Genomic DNA, 19,957 nt, shown 5'->3' with positions numbered 1-19,957 from the left:
TCGTCGAATTGACGATTGAACGAAATAACGCGAATCCATCGGGCCTTACCAAACGGTGGATACGGGAGTGAATCGCACGCTAGGAAGAACCGTCTAAACTGTAATTGTAAGCTAGGCTTGAAAAGTCATCGAATAATGACGACGCGGCAAATAGCTTGACTTTCTAAGAAATAAAAATTCTGACGCGTTCCTTCCGTCGGTCCCTTGTCTGCAGCTCACGTAAATTGGTGCTACGCGTCGCGTCGGACCGAGTGAAGTGAGATACTGGAAGTGAACAGTATGAGAGTACGTAAATGAGGAATTAGAGTTCCACAGCTTAAACATCGTTCGAAGATCTGTAAATATAATTTTGTTTGAAAAAGCGAATCAGCAAATCCTCCCGCAATTGACATGATCCATGTTCATTTTATCCTTGAGAGTTGTTCCTCTCTATCTGGACTGGAATAAAAAACGAATACTCGTAGATAACACCACGTCGACGATCTCTAAATTCAAGGCTCTCTTTCCGCGACAAAGTTTTCGTACGTCAATCTCGACTCTAAAGTAGCCCGCAGGCCACTAATAAAAGGAATAAAACGGCATCATCGTACCCCGAAGACTCTTTCTGGGTCCGTTTTGTCTGGATGAAGCCAAAATCTACGTTGCCGAGTGTCTGACATCCTGCGTACGTTGGGGGCCGGGTGCGGACACGCGTGTAGACCAAGGAGACGTGTACGAGGACACGACTGGGCTACGTGTCTCTTCCTCCGGAGAGCGGGCGGACCGAGGAACGAGAGGCAGAACGGCTTCCGCGTGGACGGAGCTCCGGTCAGCAGCGTGATCATGCCGGGTCCCGGGGTGCGCGGAAGAGCCACGAGGACCCTTGGAGGAGATTACGTCCGGGGGTCTTCGTTGAGGAGGCCCCCGGGTGTCGTCGGGCATTCGGCTCACGCGTCTCTCCCGTAGGCACGCACGTCACATCTTCGGTTCTCGGGACCTGCCGGCCGGTTCGTCGGTCGTGTCGCCTCCGCTGCTCAACGCCCTGAACACCGCACCCTGTCTGTGTGGGTATTGGACGTGCGGGTAGGTATCCGCGGGCCATTGATGTGTACGGGAGGTTCTGCCAGTGTCCCAAACTAGAGAGTGTCGAGATTTACCGCTAGCAATAAGGCGAACGCCATAATACGTCTACCTGCCAAATCTCTCTCTCTTTCTCCATCTATCCATCTATCTCTCTATCCTCCTCGCTCTTGTAGGTCGAAGAAGGATGGAGCTTCCCTAGATGGAAGCAAACGACGTATACCTTGAGGCAAATCGCGTCTTGAAAACTTAATCTTTAATTTTCGGCTTGTTTGTGATGTGAGTTCGGCGCGGCCAGGTAGAGGTATCTGTGATTATTGAACTACGTCTGCGTATAGCGATAGGTCATTCATAACGCCTGCCTACTCCCGGTGTTTGCAGCTGTTCGTCTGGCGCAGGTATGCGAACATTTTACACTTCGGTAGGGGGTATTTTCGATGTACTCTTACCGTTAAATGGACATTTTCGTCCTTTTGGACGCAGCCGCATTGAAGCAACTACCCAGTGTCTTAGAGTCTCAATCAAGTAAAAGCCAGGATACTCTTGGCTGGTCAACTCAGCCATAGCTAGCGGCAGTCAAAGTAAAAGCTGTTTTTCAGGTACAGATGGAATCGACTTATCGAAAACCACCGTCATTTCGCAAGAGTATTCCCAGGTAATGTCGTTTCCGAGCAGACAGCCACCACGTTAAGCATGAACGGTATTTTGCATCCAGAACCAGTGCGTAAAGCAGATTTAACTCTGAAAAATTCATTATTAACACGATTCTTTGCACAAATTTTCAAATGACGCGTTGGAATATTACTTTTGAAGGCAATTTTTTGAAGGACGCACCATGCTCACTTCATGCGCTGATTATAAGGCGCGTCGATATTCTGGACCTCGAAGAACGCGGTTCGCTGAATATAGAGGGGGGAGATGGGACAGCTGCTGCGACTAGAACCGAATATGTTTGAGAGCTGTAATTGTTACTCCGCGCACATTCTGCAGTTATTGTAATTCTTAACGATCATGTGTAACAATTTTCAAGTTATAATAATGGCGATAATCTTTGATCCGCCTTCTCGAAGTCCCTCTTTCGAATGCCACTGGCATCGAGCGTGGGTGGTACGGCCAAATACGGACTCACCTCGAAGATGAGACACCGGTTGTGCGACTGCGATGGCCAATACGAGGAACGTGACCACGCTCAGCCTGCACGAACTTCCATCCAATAAGGCTCGCGAATTGTGCGCCGCAGTACCAGATAATGGCTAATAAGCATTTGCTATTCAATAAGAAGGCTATTACTCTCCCATACTTAGTACATGGCCGATAAGGCGGACCATAAGTCGAGCTTTTTCGCGTGGCTGCTGAACCGATAAGGTCTAGAGACGCCGCGAACAGGATGACAAACAGGATGACAGGATGATCTCTCTCTCGTTCCTCTTGGAATAACAATGATGCCGAGTCGCCAAGAGGCATTATTTATATTATACATATATGCGTCCAGGTATGCGTGCATCCATATTATACCTTTTCATTACTCCCAAGTGTCTCAGGTTGGTGCACGTCCACGAGACATTCCATTGCTGACAATGAGTGATTCGCGACATTTCATAACACGGTATCAGATCCAAGTATAACGTCGTGTCAGAAAAATATGCGTAAGGTTCTAGAAATTATGTTCGCGATAATGCCGAAGTAATACCGATGATTACATCAAAGACGAAACGTATAGTCGAGAAGAAAATTAGCGAGGTCTTATCGACTACTCCAGTGGTTGTAGCCTATACGATTATACGCTTTCGACTCTGTGACGCAACGGTAGGCAGTTAACGCGTAACGCCGGAGTCAGCGTAACGTATGTGTCGGTTTTTTTTTCTTTTTATTCCGACAAGTACGAATACTGATGCAGGAAAGAAGCTGAAATAGTTAAAAATGATGTAACGGAAGACAGATGAGAGAAGTCGGGGAATGGGGTCGGTGATTGTCCTCCCATGAGGCGTGTTCGCGGTGAGCGACAATCTGCGATAATGAAGTACCTGCAGGGTAATCAGTAGGAATCCAGGTCACCGGGAGCACCGCGTCGAACAACGTTGCTGAGAAATTGGCATTGTTCGAAGCCAAGTACTCTCGCGTAACAGCTCACTCATAGTCCCCGGCGTTGTGAGCAACGTGCGTTTACCTCCACAGCAGGAGTGGGACGAGAGGATCGGAGGGCTTGTTGATGCGCCGCACGATCGCCTACGAAATCTCGGATTCTATTAGCGGAGAAATTATAACGGGCGAACGGACGGAGAGGCTCTTGGCCGAGAAGGATTTCTCTTGAATCGTAAATACCAATCTGGCTCACAGCGCGATGCACCTCGAGCTGAATGTTAACCATTTCCCGGTGCTGCAGGTGAGGCAAGCAACCGACGAGCCTCACGCATGGTTGGAGGAAGGCCGAAGATGGTGATGCGAGGAGGTGCCGCGGCGGAGGAGGGAGGGAGGGAGGGAGGGAGGGAGGGAGGGAAGGAGGGAAGGAGGGAGGCTTTCTTCTAACCACTGCAAGACTTTCGGTCCTACGTAAGTATGCTGCGGAACTCGGGTGAGGTCTTGGCTCGGCTCAGCTCGTGCGCGATTCAATCGAACGTGCAGCGAGGACCTGCCCGTGTCTACGCGATGCCCATCGAGCAAAGGCTGGCTTACCTCTGCGACTGTGACTGCGACTGCAACTGCGGCCGAGATACGCGTACCCGCTTCGCGACCCAATGCCCACGTCCGTTTGCCGTTAGAACCAAAGCATTTGACGACGGACGACCGAGAGCGTTTAGGAAATGATCCATCGATCGAGGTTGTGTGAGGAAACTGCTAATGTGCAGTACCTTACGATCTCGATCGACGGGATGGTAGCCGATGTACGATAAAAAAAATGGCGTCTAATTCATCTTCCTTGGTTAGGATGGTTAATTCATGGAGAACGGCATCGCGAAAAGTGTTGTTCTTTCTCAGGCTCACAAATGATTTTACCTAAAGCTGCATCACTCAAACAGTTTTGGTCCAACCGTAAATCAGTGCCGACATTTTTTTGTTCGTATCTTTTTCAGAATGATCGTGGCGTTTTCGCTTTCGTTCCAAATTGTGTAGTAGGTATAGAATCTTTTCTAAATATCTTCTTTATGAAACTTTGAATATAGATGATCTGTGGCAAAACTGAGACGTTTTATCGACACATCATCCGTTCTTGCGAAATTTGACTTTTTTGCTGGTGAGAAATTGAGATTTTAGCTTAGGTTGTTCGCGATTTTTTCACTATACATTTTTTAGAGCTGCGAGAAATCCCGAAATCTCGAGAAAAAGTTCGGGTCCGGGACGGTTCTTTATCGGATCGGGTTTTTCGGAGATCTCCGAAGGGTCGGAATACTCGGAATCTTCGGGAAATCTGGGATTTTCCGGGAAACCCGAAATCTTCGTAAAACCCGAAATCTGTGGGGAACCCGAAGCGAGTGTAACTTACCTTAACTAATGTTTATAATATTGGAAGTACTATTAGTAATTAGTAATAAGTACTTATGTTTAAATGACATCAATATTGTTAGTAAGAAAAAACATCACTTTTCATCGGGGGATCCGGGAATCCCGAAAATTTCAACAAAATTGATATTTCCGGGAACTCCAATGTTTTCGGTATTGCCGAAAATCTCGTGAACCCGACCCGGAACTAATACATTCTTCCCGACGCGAAGAATTCTGGTACCCACACAGCCCTCATATTTTTACAGAGTTCTATGAATTGGACTCAGAGCTCACTACTGATAGTAGGTATGTGACAATGGTAAATAAAAACCCACAGGATATACTCTTAAAAAAAAACTCGGATATAAATGCATGGACGGAAAGGAAAAACGCGCGGTTAGCCAAGTGATTTTTATTTTATTTGCCGTGATTGCCGTCCAACACTAAATGTTGCGGATTTTGAGAAGCACCAAGTCAAAATTCATCGCACGGTTATAGAACCACCGTGCACTGCAATTACTCCGGTAGAGTTAATTAAAAGTAGTGTTTAATTAGGAGATTGCAGGGGTGTCTGAACAGCAGGGTGTTGTCGTTTGTTTCTCCCGGTGTTGATTTTTTCCTGTTTATACGGTTTTTTTCGCTTGAAATACAAAGTGCCGTCGCGTCACGCGAAGCACGAATCATATAGGTATGTTGGTAGAGGTTTAGAATTTTTTAGACGAAGCCAAAAAGAAGAAATGTAAAATCTCTTAGAAAGACATTTAGAAAAAAAGTAATCATCCCGCCGAGAATTCATTTACGCTAAATTCACTGTACATTCCAAGCCTGACTCAGCCATCTTTAGTACATCAAGAATTAAGTCTTTGTTTGACATTATTTCATCGCTAAAAACAATCGTTTAAATAAATTTATGACAGATGCTAATAAATTGTTCTAAGAATTTATGCTTAATCGTTACTCACCGAATTTACATTCTGCGCTATCCTGCGTTGACTCAACCTATAACTTCTCGCTCAAAGTGCAGTAGAGACGATCGTCGGCAATGCAGAAATTCATCGGTACAGCAGAGTTCTTGGTTGAGTTATTGCTAGCAGAGAGGCACCTTAGAGCCCGCATGCCCATTTCAAGTACCCCTTATTCGGTAGCGCTCTCTAGCACGAAATAAGTTTTTTGCAACTAATTTTCGAGATATCCTGAACGGTAAATGCCGGTTGGTTACCGACCCGTGCTCCACCGTACTTAGTATTACAAAAGCCTTGGTTAATACAAAGCACACTTACCATAATGAAGTGGCACAATACAAACATTAACAACTGACGTTATTGCAGCATGAATAAATAAATAACAAAATCCATATGCTTTAAATTTACGACAAAACATTAATCATCATCTACTAAACGGTGCCCAGTTCTGACTGTGATACTTCGCTACCGAAAATATGTGCGGCATTATTCACTACCTTCGTAAAACTAAATGCCGTCCAGGAACCTCCGATATTCGTTTCAAAAACCTATTTCGTGTGAGAGTGCGCTACTAAATTGGGAATATGAATGTGAACGTGGTTTCGGCTTGAGAACCGTAAGCGTCTTCATTCACAACGATCTGTACATGCATCGACGAATCCAACAACCTGAAAAATTGCACAATGTGGTTATTTTTATACAATTTACGTAAAATAGTAGTTATAAAAACTCGCATTTCAACATTCATAATTTCAAAATTAACGCCAACTCGAACAGAGCGGCAAGTTTATGAAGGACTTTATGACAGAAAAATGAATTTTCATTATTCAGAGATCTAATGTTGAACTTTGAAGACAATCCGTGAGCACGAAAATGTGATGAAGACGCTAAGATCATCTACTGATTGCTTATTATCAATATTTCAAGCGGGGTTGAAGAAATATATTTAATTAACATGATTCGTTTCGAAAGCGTATAATAAGAATGTCCAGCAGCGAACATGGTAATAGTTTTTATTTAGAGTAACTGGAAATTAGAAACCAAGAGATTATGAGTATTGAAATAAAGTTTTCGCACATACGGATCGTGATTTGATATTTTTTCTTATTTTTTTTTCTTTCCTCGTTATAAAAATAACCATACACATTAAAATTTAAAACATCGACAAATAGCATACATTATAATATCTATTCAACTTAAAATCTCCTTATAATACTATTCACAGATTTATACCATATATTCATCCATTTTTAAACACTTTCATTATCACATTTATACAGTGTATTACAGTTAGGAACTGTGCCAACCAGTTTCCGCCAAGTTGAGATTTCCCATTTAAAAATTCACGTGGCTTTAAGAATCCGAGAGTAATACACTTAATACCTTAAAAATAATCTTAAAAATGCGCAAATGGACTCGAAATATACATGTCACTGCATCGAACGGATAAAATATGGATTCAAGAAATCCGTTCGAGCCTTAACCAAAGACAAAAAAAATACAATTATCAACAGATAACAAAACCTGATTAATTGAAACCGCGACTTACAGATCGACAAGGCTTTCCCATTTTATTCTCATTTAATCGATGAATTCGTGAGCTTAAATGTTGGCGACTTTGCCCGCAAGAATGTTCAGTTGTGTTCTGATTTCTTGCGGCAAATCCACGTTGACCTGATCCTCGAGGTATTCTCTGAGCTCGGCAGCTTCGCGTTGCCAAAACTCGCGAGGGAGATCGAACAGAGCATTTGTGTCGATGGAAATCTTCAGACCATCCAAATTAAGAGTACCAGGTCTAGGTAGAAGACCGATCGGTGATTCGACGGCGATATCAGCTCCATCAACTCGTCGTAAGATCCAGTCAAGGACCCGGGAATTTTCACCGAAACCTGGCCAGAGAAACTTTCCATCGGCTCCTTTCCTGAACCAATTCACATGGAATATGGCGGGTAGTTGCGCGTTTGGTACATCGGCCATACTCAGCCAGTGCTGGAGGTAGTGGCCGAAGTTATAGCCGAAGAAGGGCCGCATGGCAAAAGGATCATTCATGATGACTTTGGCCTGAAATAAAACGAAAATGTTATCATTCTTACGTATACGAAGACGCAATTGTTTCCTTAGGGCTTAAATGTAGCCATATTGTGCCTCCTAAATCAAAACTGACAAATTACAAGGGTCTACTTTTCCCGATACGTGGCAAGATTTCTAACAATGACTTGAGATTTATCGAACGATTCAGATTCTCGAATATTCCTGATCAAAATCGAATCACCGTACTATGTTCCGTGGCACAATCGAACTCACTTTGTGTTCCGCTGCGGCGGTAGCCTCAGAGCGCATTGTTGCACCAATGAAGACTCCGTGCTGCCAACATCTAGCTTGATAGACAAGTGGAACCCCCTCTGGCCTTCGGCCACCAAACAATATGGCGTCGATTGGCACCCCCTCAGGATTTTCCCAGTCCGGGTCTATAATAGGACACTGTTTCGCGGGTGTGCAAAACCTCGAATTAGGGTGGGCAGCTGGTGTCTTCGAGCTTCTCATCCACTTGTTGCCTAGCCAATCCTCTACCTGGAATGCGTAAATAATTAGATCGAATTGCTTCGCGCAATATCGCTTCACGATGAATTTACCTCCACGTTTTCCTCTAGCTCGTTTTCCATGCCTTCCCAGAACACACCGCCATCGCTAGTGGCAGCAACGTTCGTGAAAATCGTGTTCTTAAAGACTGTTTTCATCGCGTTTGGATTGCTGAGGGTACTGGTGCCCGGTGCCACGCCGAAAAAACCGTTCTCAGGATTGATCGCCCGCAATTTTCCCTCCTTGTCGAACTTCATCCAGGCAATATCGTCCCCCACGCACTCCACCTTGTACCCGGGAAGTGTCGGCTGCATCATGGCCATGTTTGTCTTTCCGCACGCGCTGGGAAAGGCGGCTGCAATGTAGCGCTTCCTGCCCTTGGGGTTCGTGATTCCTAAGATCTGCGAGAGCATTGATAGAAGACGAGGATTAAGAGCCGAATCATGGCAGTCTCTGAAAACCGTTCGAAAACCAAAAAAGCCTTACGCCTGAACCTCGTAACGTTAACAAGCAGAACTGACCAGCATGTGCTCGGCGAGCCATCCCTCGTCCCTGGCGATCGTCGAACCGATTCTGAGGGCAAAGCACTTCTTTCCGAGAAGAGAGTTGCCCCCGTAGCCACTGCCGTAAGAAACGATATCGTTTGTTGCTGGTTTGTGGAGGATTATCGTCCTTTCCGGATCGCAAGGCCAAGAGGACATCACGGGGTGAGTCGCGTTGCTCGCCGGGGTTCCGACGGAATGGAGACACTTAACAAACTCGTCGTTGCCCAGGCAGTCAAGAACGGCACTGCCCATCCTGGTCATCACTCGCATCGAGCAAACAACGTAGGCGGAATCCGTGATCTCGATGCCTAACTTCGACAAGTTTGAGCCTACGGGGCCCATGCTGAAGGGAACGACGTACATGGTACGACCTAGAAATGAGACGGTTTCCGGTTACGCTTGAGCTTCGTAATCCCTGCTTTCGGTTATCAGCGATACTCGTACATCTGTGTTTGAACGAACTTCATGAGGTATACGTTCACCTTTCATGCAGCCGGGAAAACGCTGAAGCACAGCCTTGTTCATGTCCTCCGGTGACATCCAATTCCCCAGGGTTCCCTTGACCCCGTCACGCGGGGTTGGAATGGTTTTGCTTCTCTCATCCGTGCTTATGAAGGTCCTGCTCTCCACACGTGCAACGTCGGCGGGATTCGTCTTTGCCAACCAGCTGCGATTTGATTTTGTCGTGGCATTATATACATGTTACCATAAAATAAGTATTTTCGAAACAACGAGCGGAAGGCAACCGATATGCTAAATAATTTTACTCGTCGTCAGTATACGGTGGATACTCTCCGGCAATGCTATTATCCTCAACATATTCAAAGCGAATTGACTCGAGTCACAACAGAGATTACTGCTATGTAGAACTTGATCGACACATGATAGCAAACTGCATTATTGTAATGCTAAACCTCTAACGTGAATGAAGTGCCTGTTTGCTTTGTTTAAATTAATCAAGATTGAATATTTATATGCCACTATTCACGACATACAGGCAGAAGTCACAATAGTGTGCACCTCTTAAACGTTAAACTACTCGCGCCTTCATTGATATGTTGACATCATTTACTTGTGTTATTGAATAGAACGAATTAGTAGATTTTCAATATCTAGTTCACATCTACGCAGCCAATTATTGAAACGATTTCAATAGCATAGGTATAGTCACACATTAGAGCCCTCTTATCGGGAAATGGTGTCAAGTGTAAGGAGTGTGACACTTATTGTTAGATCGAAAAGCAGGTCGGTCATTTTGATATAAGGTCAGCGTTGAGCCGTATAATCGATACTTCAATGATGCAATTGAAAGGTATTTGGAAACAAATTGATTGTGTATCATAATACCGCAACTGTACGGTTCTTGTCGAAAATTAGAACTACGACACTAGACGGTGTGATAAGCGGTCACAGACTGCAGCTGGCGGGTCTGACCCCGAGCAAAGTACGATTATTCTAGTATCGTATTAGGGCGACGGTGGTGTACGAACGGGGAACAACAAAGCGATAAAGAAGGTAGAACCGAGATGAAGGAAAAAGATTAATAAGTTCCTCGGCACATCCATCAGTCAACCGCTTGTAATAACTATGACGATCATAGAAGTATGTCGAAACTCACCAATTTTCGTATTTAGGCAAAGCTTTGATGGTTCCTTTTTTCTCGAGTAGTTTGAGCAGCTGCAGATTCTCCTCCTCACTTCCATCGCAGACGTAAACGTTATCGGGACAACAAAGTGCGACGCACTCTTCTAAGTAAGCTCGGATCCTCGGTGCGAGAGGCTTCGCTAACCGGCTCGTGACTTGAACGCCCTTTATATGATCGTAGATACCCTCGGTGGATGTTGAAAACTTCGTGGCGTGGGTAACCACGTCGGACACTCTGCGCCAGATAAGATTAAAAAAATTTCTAAATTACAACGAGAAGTAAACGGTCCCTGGAAATTGAATGGTGCGTAGAGTACAGCTGCAACTATCGGACACCTAGATTATATACTTTCGGTAATATCTCTCAAGTCAACTGGACCGACGGTTAACGAAAAGTAAATCGACTCTTTCTAAGGCTTTATAATTTCCGGTTCGAATCAAGCACAAGGCTTTGCTTCGCGCCAGGGCTTCCCGTTTTGTACCCGGTAGAGGTTGATTGCTGGAAGAGTAATCAACTCCTGATGCTGTACGGTATACATATACGAATGTTGCGTCAACGCCATGGCATACACGGCTGCCTGTGACTCGTAGACTCTTCGTTATCGTATTGTCGGTGGAAAAACTGTGTTCTAAAGTCTTGCATGATATCATTTGCGTCAGTTTAAACGGAAATTTTGTGCAGCTGTAGTTATACTATCAAACTTTTCACTACTTATTTTTCATTGGTGGAAAGTTTCAATACATACCTGACATGCATGATATGTCATTCAAAATACACTGTATTAAAATTCGAATTATTGCGCTGACAAGCATAGCTGAAATGCTATGTTATAAATTATAATTATATCCAGATTAATCTTTTTACAGAGCAAAATAAAATTAAGCTTAATTAAAATCAATAGTGAAGCAAAACGACTTACTGCGGATAGTATTTTTCCACGAAATCTGGCATCTTCTGAACTTGTTCAGAGTAACGTCTGTCAAGTGTCAAAATCGTTGATGAACCAAAGCCCTGCCGCAGGACGATGTCCTTTCGAAGAGTCGAAAAATTACGACTATAGAAGGTCTTCCTCTGACATTGGATATTGAATCTCAAGTTCGGGTAGCTGATGATCTTCGAATTCTTGAAGGTGGAGAAATGCTTGAAGTGAACTATGTTTCGGGCTATCGGTAACCCGGACGAAGTGTACCTGAACGTTGACATGATGCCTGGTGCAGAGCACGCTTTTATGTGTTACGGCAGCCTTAAGCCCGGTTGACAATCCCCACGTTCCTCGACGCCTATTGGCCGAACAAATGAATTTTCCTTGTAGTGGGAGAGACCATGCAACAGAGCTACGAGTATGTGACCACGCGTGGCCGTCCACTGATGTAAGGATTGTGCCCGTTTGCACGAGTTTTATAGATGAAATTTTTTAATCTTATTTATGTTCGACAATAAATACACGACCTTACTTTCTCTCTTTAATCGGCAGTCAACTTATTTATTTTTGTTGACAGTTAACCAATGTCCAGCTATGCCTGTCCCCCTTCTTATCAATATAATGATATTTTGTAACAAGAACTTGTTATCCTCCTCCGCCACTTGAATTGCTAGAGTTAGATAATTCTACGTCATGTGTTGTATTACACACCTCTGTAACACGAACGTAAGCTAATTTCGCGGTATGAACATGTTCTTATCTCTCTAACAATCTTCTTTGTTTTCAATAATCGCGATGCCCTGGTTGATTTAGCACAATTTCGCTGTCGCTGTGTTCTTTGCCAATTGCAAAACCGTACGGCGATGTCGCAATTAACCCCTTAATACATTTCGCCTGAGAAAATAGAACTCCGCGTAGTCCGGGCTTTCTCTGTGCGCGTCGCTCGGGCGAACTGAATTGATCTCTGAGTGAGAGCTTTTAAACTTGTTGATCTGTTACATCGATCGTGTGGAACGGTTGAATGTATTATTAGACGTATTATTGGCTAACGAACCGTAAAAGAACAAAGCGAATCAACTAGAAATTCAATATTTCAGGGACAGCAATATTGATTGTCTAATGGAAAAAAATTATTTTTCTGATTCGGATACGGCACGTTTGTTTTGATACCACGATAATCTATCAGAAGCGGATAACCGAATAACTGTCTTGTTTACGGATACCATGTTTAAAGTATGTATTTCGTTATTACGTTATATACGTATACTGTGTACACTTACTCTTTGCGTAGGCCCTTTGACTATGGTCAGTCAATCCGACGAAGACTTTCTATGGAAAAATTAACGAAACGTCTTCTGGAACCTTGCCGCCGAACTCGCTGGACACTGCCGACGAACTCCGGATACTGGACTCACTGTTAATAACACCAGAGTGTTAGGCCAGCTGACAATATTATACATTGGAATTTAGAAACTACACCACTCTCTTCTATCCCACTCCTCTTCTCTTACTCGCTCAGTCTTTCACCATATTTTGTAAGTGGGCGCGTGGAAGGCGAATGGGAAAACGTATAGAATGAAAAGCAGTTGTAATTTCGTGAAATTTTCAATGCGCTGTTTTGAGTCGAAGAACTCAACGTATTCATCTTCGCTATCAAAGAAATAGACTCGCATATTTTTTTATTGCAGTAATTTTTTACTGCTGGACTTAAAACGAGCAATTAAATTTTGAAATGATATCGGGAAAAATGCTCGTGAGGTGAAAATAATCTATGCATGTCGCTACAAGACCATTAAATTTAATAGAGTTCTTCGAGCAAGAGTCGTAATACGTAAACGTGTCCATTGCAGGTGCCCTATACTGCAGTTTCTTCGAAAAATAATAAAACTTTAATTGTTTGAAACTCGTGAGAAACTTTTTCAAACAGATAATATTGTATTTGAGACTATCTGACCTTGTGGTCGTGTACCAAGATCGTTCAAATTTGTTATACAGCATGTACTAACAACGATCATTATAATAATACTGAGATCCAATAGTTACAATGACGTAGCGGGCGATAACTATGAAAATAATATTGCCGAGACTATGTTCACTTCCCCAATTATTGATGTAGTAACTGACAACAAGTACCGAAACGTTCTAGCCAGAAGAAATTCAAAACAAAACCGCCATGTGTATAACATGGGCCAGAATAGATAAACCGAGAATTGTATGCACACACACGAAGGTAACAAATCGTGAACCTGCGTTCCGACTTTCTTCTCTGCGTCTATTTATACAGATAATAATTGACTTTTACAATGCATTTCATGAATCATATTACGACGAGGAAGAGTTTTAAAAATGATCAGATGCATTGTTTATACTCCGTTTCTTTGTTGCCAAGAATTTACCGATATCCACCGCGTTATAAGTTGTAGATGGATTAAATATTGACAAGAGAGGTGAACTTGAGCCCACTCTTGAATTTCAAAATATATGAGGCTCATGACCATATACATTTCTCAGTTCAAGTATCGGGTTGGACTTGTGTACGTAACTCCGTAAAAAATTTCTAATTCTTATAACTATATACAGAAATAATTTTATCCGTACGAAGACTTTGTAGCGCAGATAGTCGAGAATCATGAAGAAGACTTTGCTCTGCAAGCTGTCGTTTCTCTGAAATTCACAATCGTAAATTACGCTCGTAAATAACAGCCAAATTAAGTAGTCTGAAAACAATAATAAACTCCGCCGCGATAAGAATGCTGTCAAAACGATGCGGTTATGAATATTTTTTGTGTTCGCGTAACATGTACCGCGATTCTTGGCGAGAAATTAGGTACGTCTTAGGGTAGTCTTCATTTAGGGTGTTGACGAATTCGTCGAGATTGCCTTGTATGATGCATTTTTCTTCGGATAGTAGCAGTAACGCCCACCAAGACTTCGCACTTACAGATTTTTTGAAACCTCAGTACTCTTACAATAAAATATATACTGAGAAAAAAAGTTTTTCCCATGTCATATTCAAAAGAAACTTCGATCACAAAGCGGACTATCATAGAGTTGAGGTAAAATTGGTAAAAAATTAGGCAATTGTCTTTGCATTATTTTTTGAAGTTGATTTGGGAGGTGGGGCGGACAAAATTAGTCGACACCCTGAATAAGGACCACCCTGCTTTGTACCAAAATCCCATTTCGAAAACCGAATTAATCTTCAGACTTATGTATATCTCGAGTCGATCAGTCTAGCTCCGAGGTCAATTCTCTTTCGTCAAGTGTACCACCATACACGTGCATATTGCCCCGACCCGTCGCCTATGTGCCAAGAGTCTAGAAATCACCCGTAGATTACGAATCTATCAATTTATCGCTTCCAATGAGCGGTTTAGAAAATGAAAGCGAAAGAAAAAATACTTTTGCCGGGCAAAGCAGTTTCTATGACAATTTCTGCATACACGTCAAAGAGACGCGAAGTGTGATTAAACGGACGCGATCTTTGAACTTGAGCCTGCAATGCGAACGTGGCTACTGTAAAAAAGGAATCATGCAGGCGTTGCAACCATGCACTTAAATCCGTTAGACAATGCCATTATCTAAAACCAACAATAAGGAGACTAACTGGTAGTCATGAGACTGGCAGAACTGCAATGCTGGTTCGTGCCTGATTTCCAGTTTCTGCTTCACTGATTACTACCCTCGCATAACCTGAACAGCCTCGGTGTTCCGGATCAAACTGGATATTGGTTCGCAGGTTAAATGTTTCGCAAAATGCTGCAGCGCATAATTACACAGGTGCAACTGTCGATACAGAATGTCATGAATTCGACTTATCGCGTACGTAAACCACACGCGTTGTACGCACTCTAACGCTTTCGCAATTCTCAACACCTACTTATATCCTTGCGTGACATACTGCGTAATCCGTGCAGAAGAAGACACTTTCTCAACGCCCAGCTTTTTCTTACAAGAAATTTTTACTTTTAATCAACTATCGAATAGGTTTTCTGTTAGTCGATACCGCAGGTGGGTACTAACTGCTGACAATGAGTAATGAACACCCGGGACGAGTGACAATGTTCAGCACATTTTTTTTGTCACGTTCAAGGTTCACTCGAAGTTAGTATGCCTGCAAGTGGAATAACGTATGGCAAGTTAAATTCAACCAATTGCAAAATATTTACACACGAGTTAACAAAACCACAAAATCGAAGAGAAAACGGCAAAACATTATTCATTATCATTTTTGCAACTGCGTATTATATGTGTAGTGTATTACATACAGCGATATCGCGAGGGCTTGGCACTTTCGTTTATTCTGATTGGTTATCGCTTGGACTTCGGTAACGTGGATTATTTTATTACATGAATTTAATCAACGGCCACACTCTAGCCAGAGATTTGCCTGCACGCAGTATTGTGGTCCACGATGATTTTGCACTTTTGTTTCGGATTTACTGTTATTGCTTATGATTTGGAGTAAATAACCAATCCGCGTGTTAAAAATCTCTCGGAATTTCCGAACAACGATAGACTCATTTCTGACCGGATTACGCCGTGGCAAACTAATCCGTTCGCTGACCAATGAAGTTGTTCGATGTGAAAACGGAAGTTAGAATCAGTCGACGGCATTTAGTTCGACAAATCTTATGAAAGCTTGATTAGGCCGGTATAACGATCCATTTAACAACTAAAAAGAATCATGCGTTCCATTGACATCATTTTTTTCGACAACTGCTATTTACTACATTACGCAAGACTTTCGACCCAAACTTCCCTGCCAAGCGACAACGATCTCCAAAAAGGCCAGACAGGGTGATTCAAGTCGCGATAACTGAAATAATCTATCGAGAGGTCAGCGGAATATCACTGCTCCGACATTATCCTGCAAGATATTCAACCCTTCGGCAACTCCAGGGTCTAGACTACCACAGGGCAGCCACTAGGGTCAAGAAGATCTCGGCCGGGTCATTTGATTAAGCGATATCTTTAGGTAGCGGCCCTTAGACGGAGCCTTCAAAATATGTGCACATTACGAAAGACGTAGCGAGTGGTGTTTCATCTGCTCCATTAGCGGGAGACTTTTGTGAAAACCCAATCATACAAAGACGAGAGATTCCCACATCTGGATGTACTAATTTAGATTTCATTCTACGTATGTAATTCTTAATTACGCGCGAAGTCTCATCAAAGTCTGCCTGACAAAAAGAACTGGCAATCTTCGCTCTGTTTACAAATAGATAGCCTCGTTAGGTTTGGTACATTTTACGATTCACGGTCCACGTGTCACACGGGAATCGCTTCGAGACAGATTATGCAAACGTTCGTTCTTTCGTCATTTAGGTGAGTATCGTATAAACTCGAATAGGTCTCTTGGTACAGCGTGCATCTTACGGTACGGTCGTTTAAAATTTTGTTACATTCATTCTCATTATTAGTATGCATGGAAATTGGAGGAAATTTTAAAGAATACTAATTGTTGATACCAATTGTATTGTATTCCCAGTCAAAAATTCTTACGACGCTATTGGTGAATGAGATCGTATATCGAATGAGTAATTGACTCCAGAAATACTGGAATTTATTCATTAAAATGGTGGAAAAACACTTTCTTCAGTTCACATCTTGGGTTAAATATCTAACTTCCGATGAATTCAAAGAGCATTGAGCATATTGCACCATTATATTCATATTTTTCCGGAGAAAAAAACCTCCGATTTACGTAGAACTGAAAAGATGGGAATACATTCAAACTACTGAAGATGTAGATAGTCGGCATATGCACGTCAACAACTTTTATCATACCGAAGAAAAAATAATAAAATAAAAGAATAAGCCACTGAAAAAGTAGTGTATACAAATTGCTGGCTTTGTCAATATTATTTCGACGCTGTGATTTAGTCAACAAAACTTTGTGCGCTCATAATTATTATGAACTATAATTACAAAGTTGCGATAATAATAACACGACATCTGTACAACGATTTCAGTACGGAGTAGGTAAATTGTCCATTATTACATCGCGCGTACATGCGCCGATTTTTATGTCAGGAACGGAAACCGCCGGTAAGCCGGTTTAAACCGATTCAAAGTCTGCTATCACTCGAAACAGAGCTGTGAGTTATACGTATACTATACATCAGCACTGCCTACGCATTCGTATTTTTTTCCCGCTAGACTGGCGCGTTGCAGCTTTAAATGCCTCCGCGTACGCATGCGTATGTACACGTATAATTATGCAAAGCGTAGTGGCACAAGAATGGCAAAGGCTATCGACTCATGCGAATTATAATTGGATTGTGAATTGCGGATCGCAGTTCGTGGACCGTGAATCACGGACTATTGGACTGACCCGAAATCAAGTTATTTCAAAACAATGTGATCCGAGATTAAAATTATCCAAAGCTGTTGCCAACACATTAACCGAAGTGTAAGCTTGTTGCATTATTACATCGACAAATGGATTCAACAATCTTTGAATACAACTCTTCCCGACGCCACTAAGCCCGTGATCATAATAAGCGAAACAAACATATTTGGAAAAAAATATTATGAAATTGTCGCTTATCAAACGGCCTATTTAACGTTATACGCATTCCTTGCGTACACGCGGTCTCGAATCATCAGAATTCAGGTATGAAATCACATACCGTAGCTGCCGCTGGCACTAATCTACATATAGTGAGTACACACGACAGCTGTATGTACAGAGATGCATATTGCGTTACGGCTGCACTTGCGAAAGATAGTCTCTGGTAACAACGAGGGGAATGTCGAAGGCTTGTCTCTGAGTAAGATACAAGCGGGTAACGTGTCGTTAAAGGTCTCCAGCTGTTATCGCGAATATTTTTATTTACTTACGATTAATGCGAAAACTCAGGGCTTGAGAGGAAAGGGGCAAGGGGGAATGATTCGCGGGGGTCGTGCCTCTTCGTCGTGGCAACAACACGAAGCTGATCTTTGCGCAAACCCACAGCTGATATTGCTTCGCCTGTGTGTGACTCTCTACTGTAAATGCATGTAATATAATATGCCAGCCAAGGTTGATTTTCACCAACGAACTATTTTCCTTTACTTGTATATTATGGTTTCCAAAATTCGACGGAAACGTCGGTATAATTGTGTCAAAATGAATTTACCAATTTGTGAGCAGAGGTCCGAAAGACTCTAATCTGGATTTAAATCCCTGAGATTTACTCTCTAGTTACACTGCAGCTATTAATTCTGTCACTCAAGGTACGACAAAGAATATTTAGAGACTTATTACGGGAATTCAGGAGCTCGACCAAAATGGTTACGGGATCTTGCAAAAAATATATTTCAAGACAATCATAGTGTGTAAAGGAATTCGATCAAAGTATTACGCAGAGGGACGTCTTCGTAATCGTTAAAATTCAACCAAGCTTCGGATCGTCGCTCGTGTCTAACGTTTATGCCGTATATTATAGGTTTCTATTTGCGTGCAATTTACGCTTCGTTGTAAACTTACAATTAGCGCACGAATGCAAACCAGTGGTCCCGCTTCGACATACTGTATATTATTTATTATCACCAAGATATGTTTGCGGAGCGAGTCGAGCCCCCAACTGACGTCACATTGACTGACGCCGACAGTCGCAATAAGATAAAATTTGCTCTATCTCTCTTTATTTCTCTCGTGTTGTATGCAAGAGGTTAAGTGAGTGTTTTTTTTACTGAGAATTACGATTTTGCTACTGATTGGCAATTATATTGCCAATCTTCACCGCAATTATACTCATCATGTGTGGTTCAGCAATGTTGCAGTAAATAAGGATGATGCAATTTGAATGACGAATGTCATCTATGCATACGATGTCACGCGAACCGATCGCGAAAAGTTCACACTATGATTAGAGTCACGCTAGGTTTTTTTTTTTTTTTTCATTCCAAACAGCACGTATAATTCAAGAAATTAGAAAATGCGACTGTCCAGATATTTCACAGATGTAAGAGTTTGAAAAATGAACAATTCGAAGACGAAATTTTGAATATCTCAAACGTGTAAAACTTGAGAGGTATATTGATAGAGAAATTGTTGGAATCCATCATTGACTGTCACAAAGGTAGTAAACATTTCAAACTCAGAGATAAAAAAATACATAGAAACAACTCCAAATAGTTTGAATATTTTTAGACATACCATTGACAGAACTGGTAGAGTTGTGTAAGTCGACTTTGTCCCCATCCCCTTCCGCACACTTTAAAGCACAGGGTTACGAGGTTTGCAGTTACGATCTTGAGTCCAATAGACTGGGGGAGACCTCTGTCTAGACACAGAGAACCATGGAGAAGTCTTTGGTCAGGACAGCTGCTGCAATATCGACAACTTACGATTGTTGTGAGACAATCCTGGCAATTTTACCAGCATTAGAATTTCAGAGAAATGTAAATACCTTTTGCCGCTTCTTTGGCCGACTGATAACGTAGATGCTGTATTTGAGAGAGGAATACATATACTTAACGCACGCGGATGTCACTGGTAAAAATTTATACTCGCACTACTGACTTGTGCACATTTATCGAGTCACTGGCAATTTTACAATCATTAAAAGTAGTTTATCTTAGAAGTCAAGCATTCTAAAGTTCGAAACTCCAATAATCTAAAGGTGGAAAGTTGAAAGTGTGCATTAGCGATAATGCGGAACGTACAGACGTGTCTGATCGAGTGTGATGGGGAGAAGCAAGGCTTTTATTTACTTCCTTTCAGCTCAGAAGCGACTACCTCGCAAGTCATTATTATTACAAATTGAAAAATATT

The 19,957-nt window shown here is 42.4% G+C and overlaps 1 protein-coding gene across 4 annotated transcripts; it reads right to left on the bottom strand.

Annotated features, from left to right (window-relative positions):
- Positions 1-4,936: 4,936 nt before the first annotated feature.
- LOC124215216 (phosphoenolpyruvate carboxykinase [GTP]) lies at positions 4,937-19,355 on the bottom strand. 4 transcript variants are annotated; one of them, XR_006882304.2, is made up of 11 exons: positions 19,340-19,355; positions 12,474-12,607; positions 11,191-11,551; positions 10,245-10,505; positions 9,109-9,293; positions 8,603-8,997; positions 8,135-8,482; positions 7,806-8,072; positions 7,051-7,562; positions 5,502-6,169; positions 4,937-5,423 (listed from the first exon to the last, which is right to left on the bottom strand). XR_006882304.2 is itself a non-coding variant. In XM_046618322.2 (9 exons), exons 3-9 carry the CDS (start codon positions 11,472-11,474, stop codon positions 7,104-7,106), a joined length of 2,199 nt encoding a protein of 732 aa, XP_046474278.1. In that variant the 5' UTR covers positions 11,475-11,551; positions 12,474-12,607; positions 19,340-19,354; the 3' UTR covers positions 6,586-7,103. The 4 variants fall into 4 exon arrangements, 2 of the variants coding, with proteins under 2 accessions (XP_046474278.1, XP_046474277.1); XR_006882305.2 differs by having other exon boundaries at positions 4,937-5,179; XM_046618322.2 differs by lacking the exons at positions 4,937-5,423; positions 5,502-6,169 and having other exon boundaries at positions 6,586-7,562; positions 19,340-19,354.
- Between the last annotated feature and the right edge of the window lie 602 nt (positions 19,356-19,957).

This window comes from Neodiprion pinetum, chromosome 3 (assembly GCF_021155775.2).
Source record: "Neodiprion pinetum isolate iyNeoPine1 chromosome 3, iyNeoPine1.2, whole genome shotgun sequence".
NCBI lineage: Eukaryota > Metazoa > Arthropoda > Insecta > Hymenoptera > Diprionidae > Neodiprion > Neodiprion pinetum.
Note: the sequence above shows the minus strand (reverse complement) of the source record. Positions and strands in the feature narration are given on the sequence as shown.

Excerpts from the sequence above, each read along its gene's own strand:
- LOC124215216 (XM_046618322.2), bottom strand. The coding sequence starts at position 11,474 with ATGTCAACGTTCAGGTACACTTCGTCCGGGTTACCGATAGCCCGAAAC. Across the intron at positions 8,073-8,134 it reads AGCTAGAGGAAAACGTGGAG|GTAGAGGATTGGCTAGGCAA; the intron begins GTAAATTCATCG and ends TACGCATTCCAG. Across the intron at positions 7,563-7,805 it reads CCGCCGCAGCGGAACACAAA|GCCAAAGTCATCATGAATGA; the intron begins GTGAGTTCGATT and ends GTTTTATTTCAG.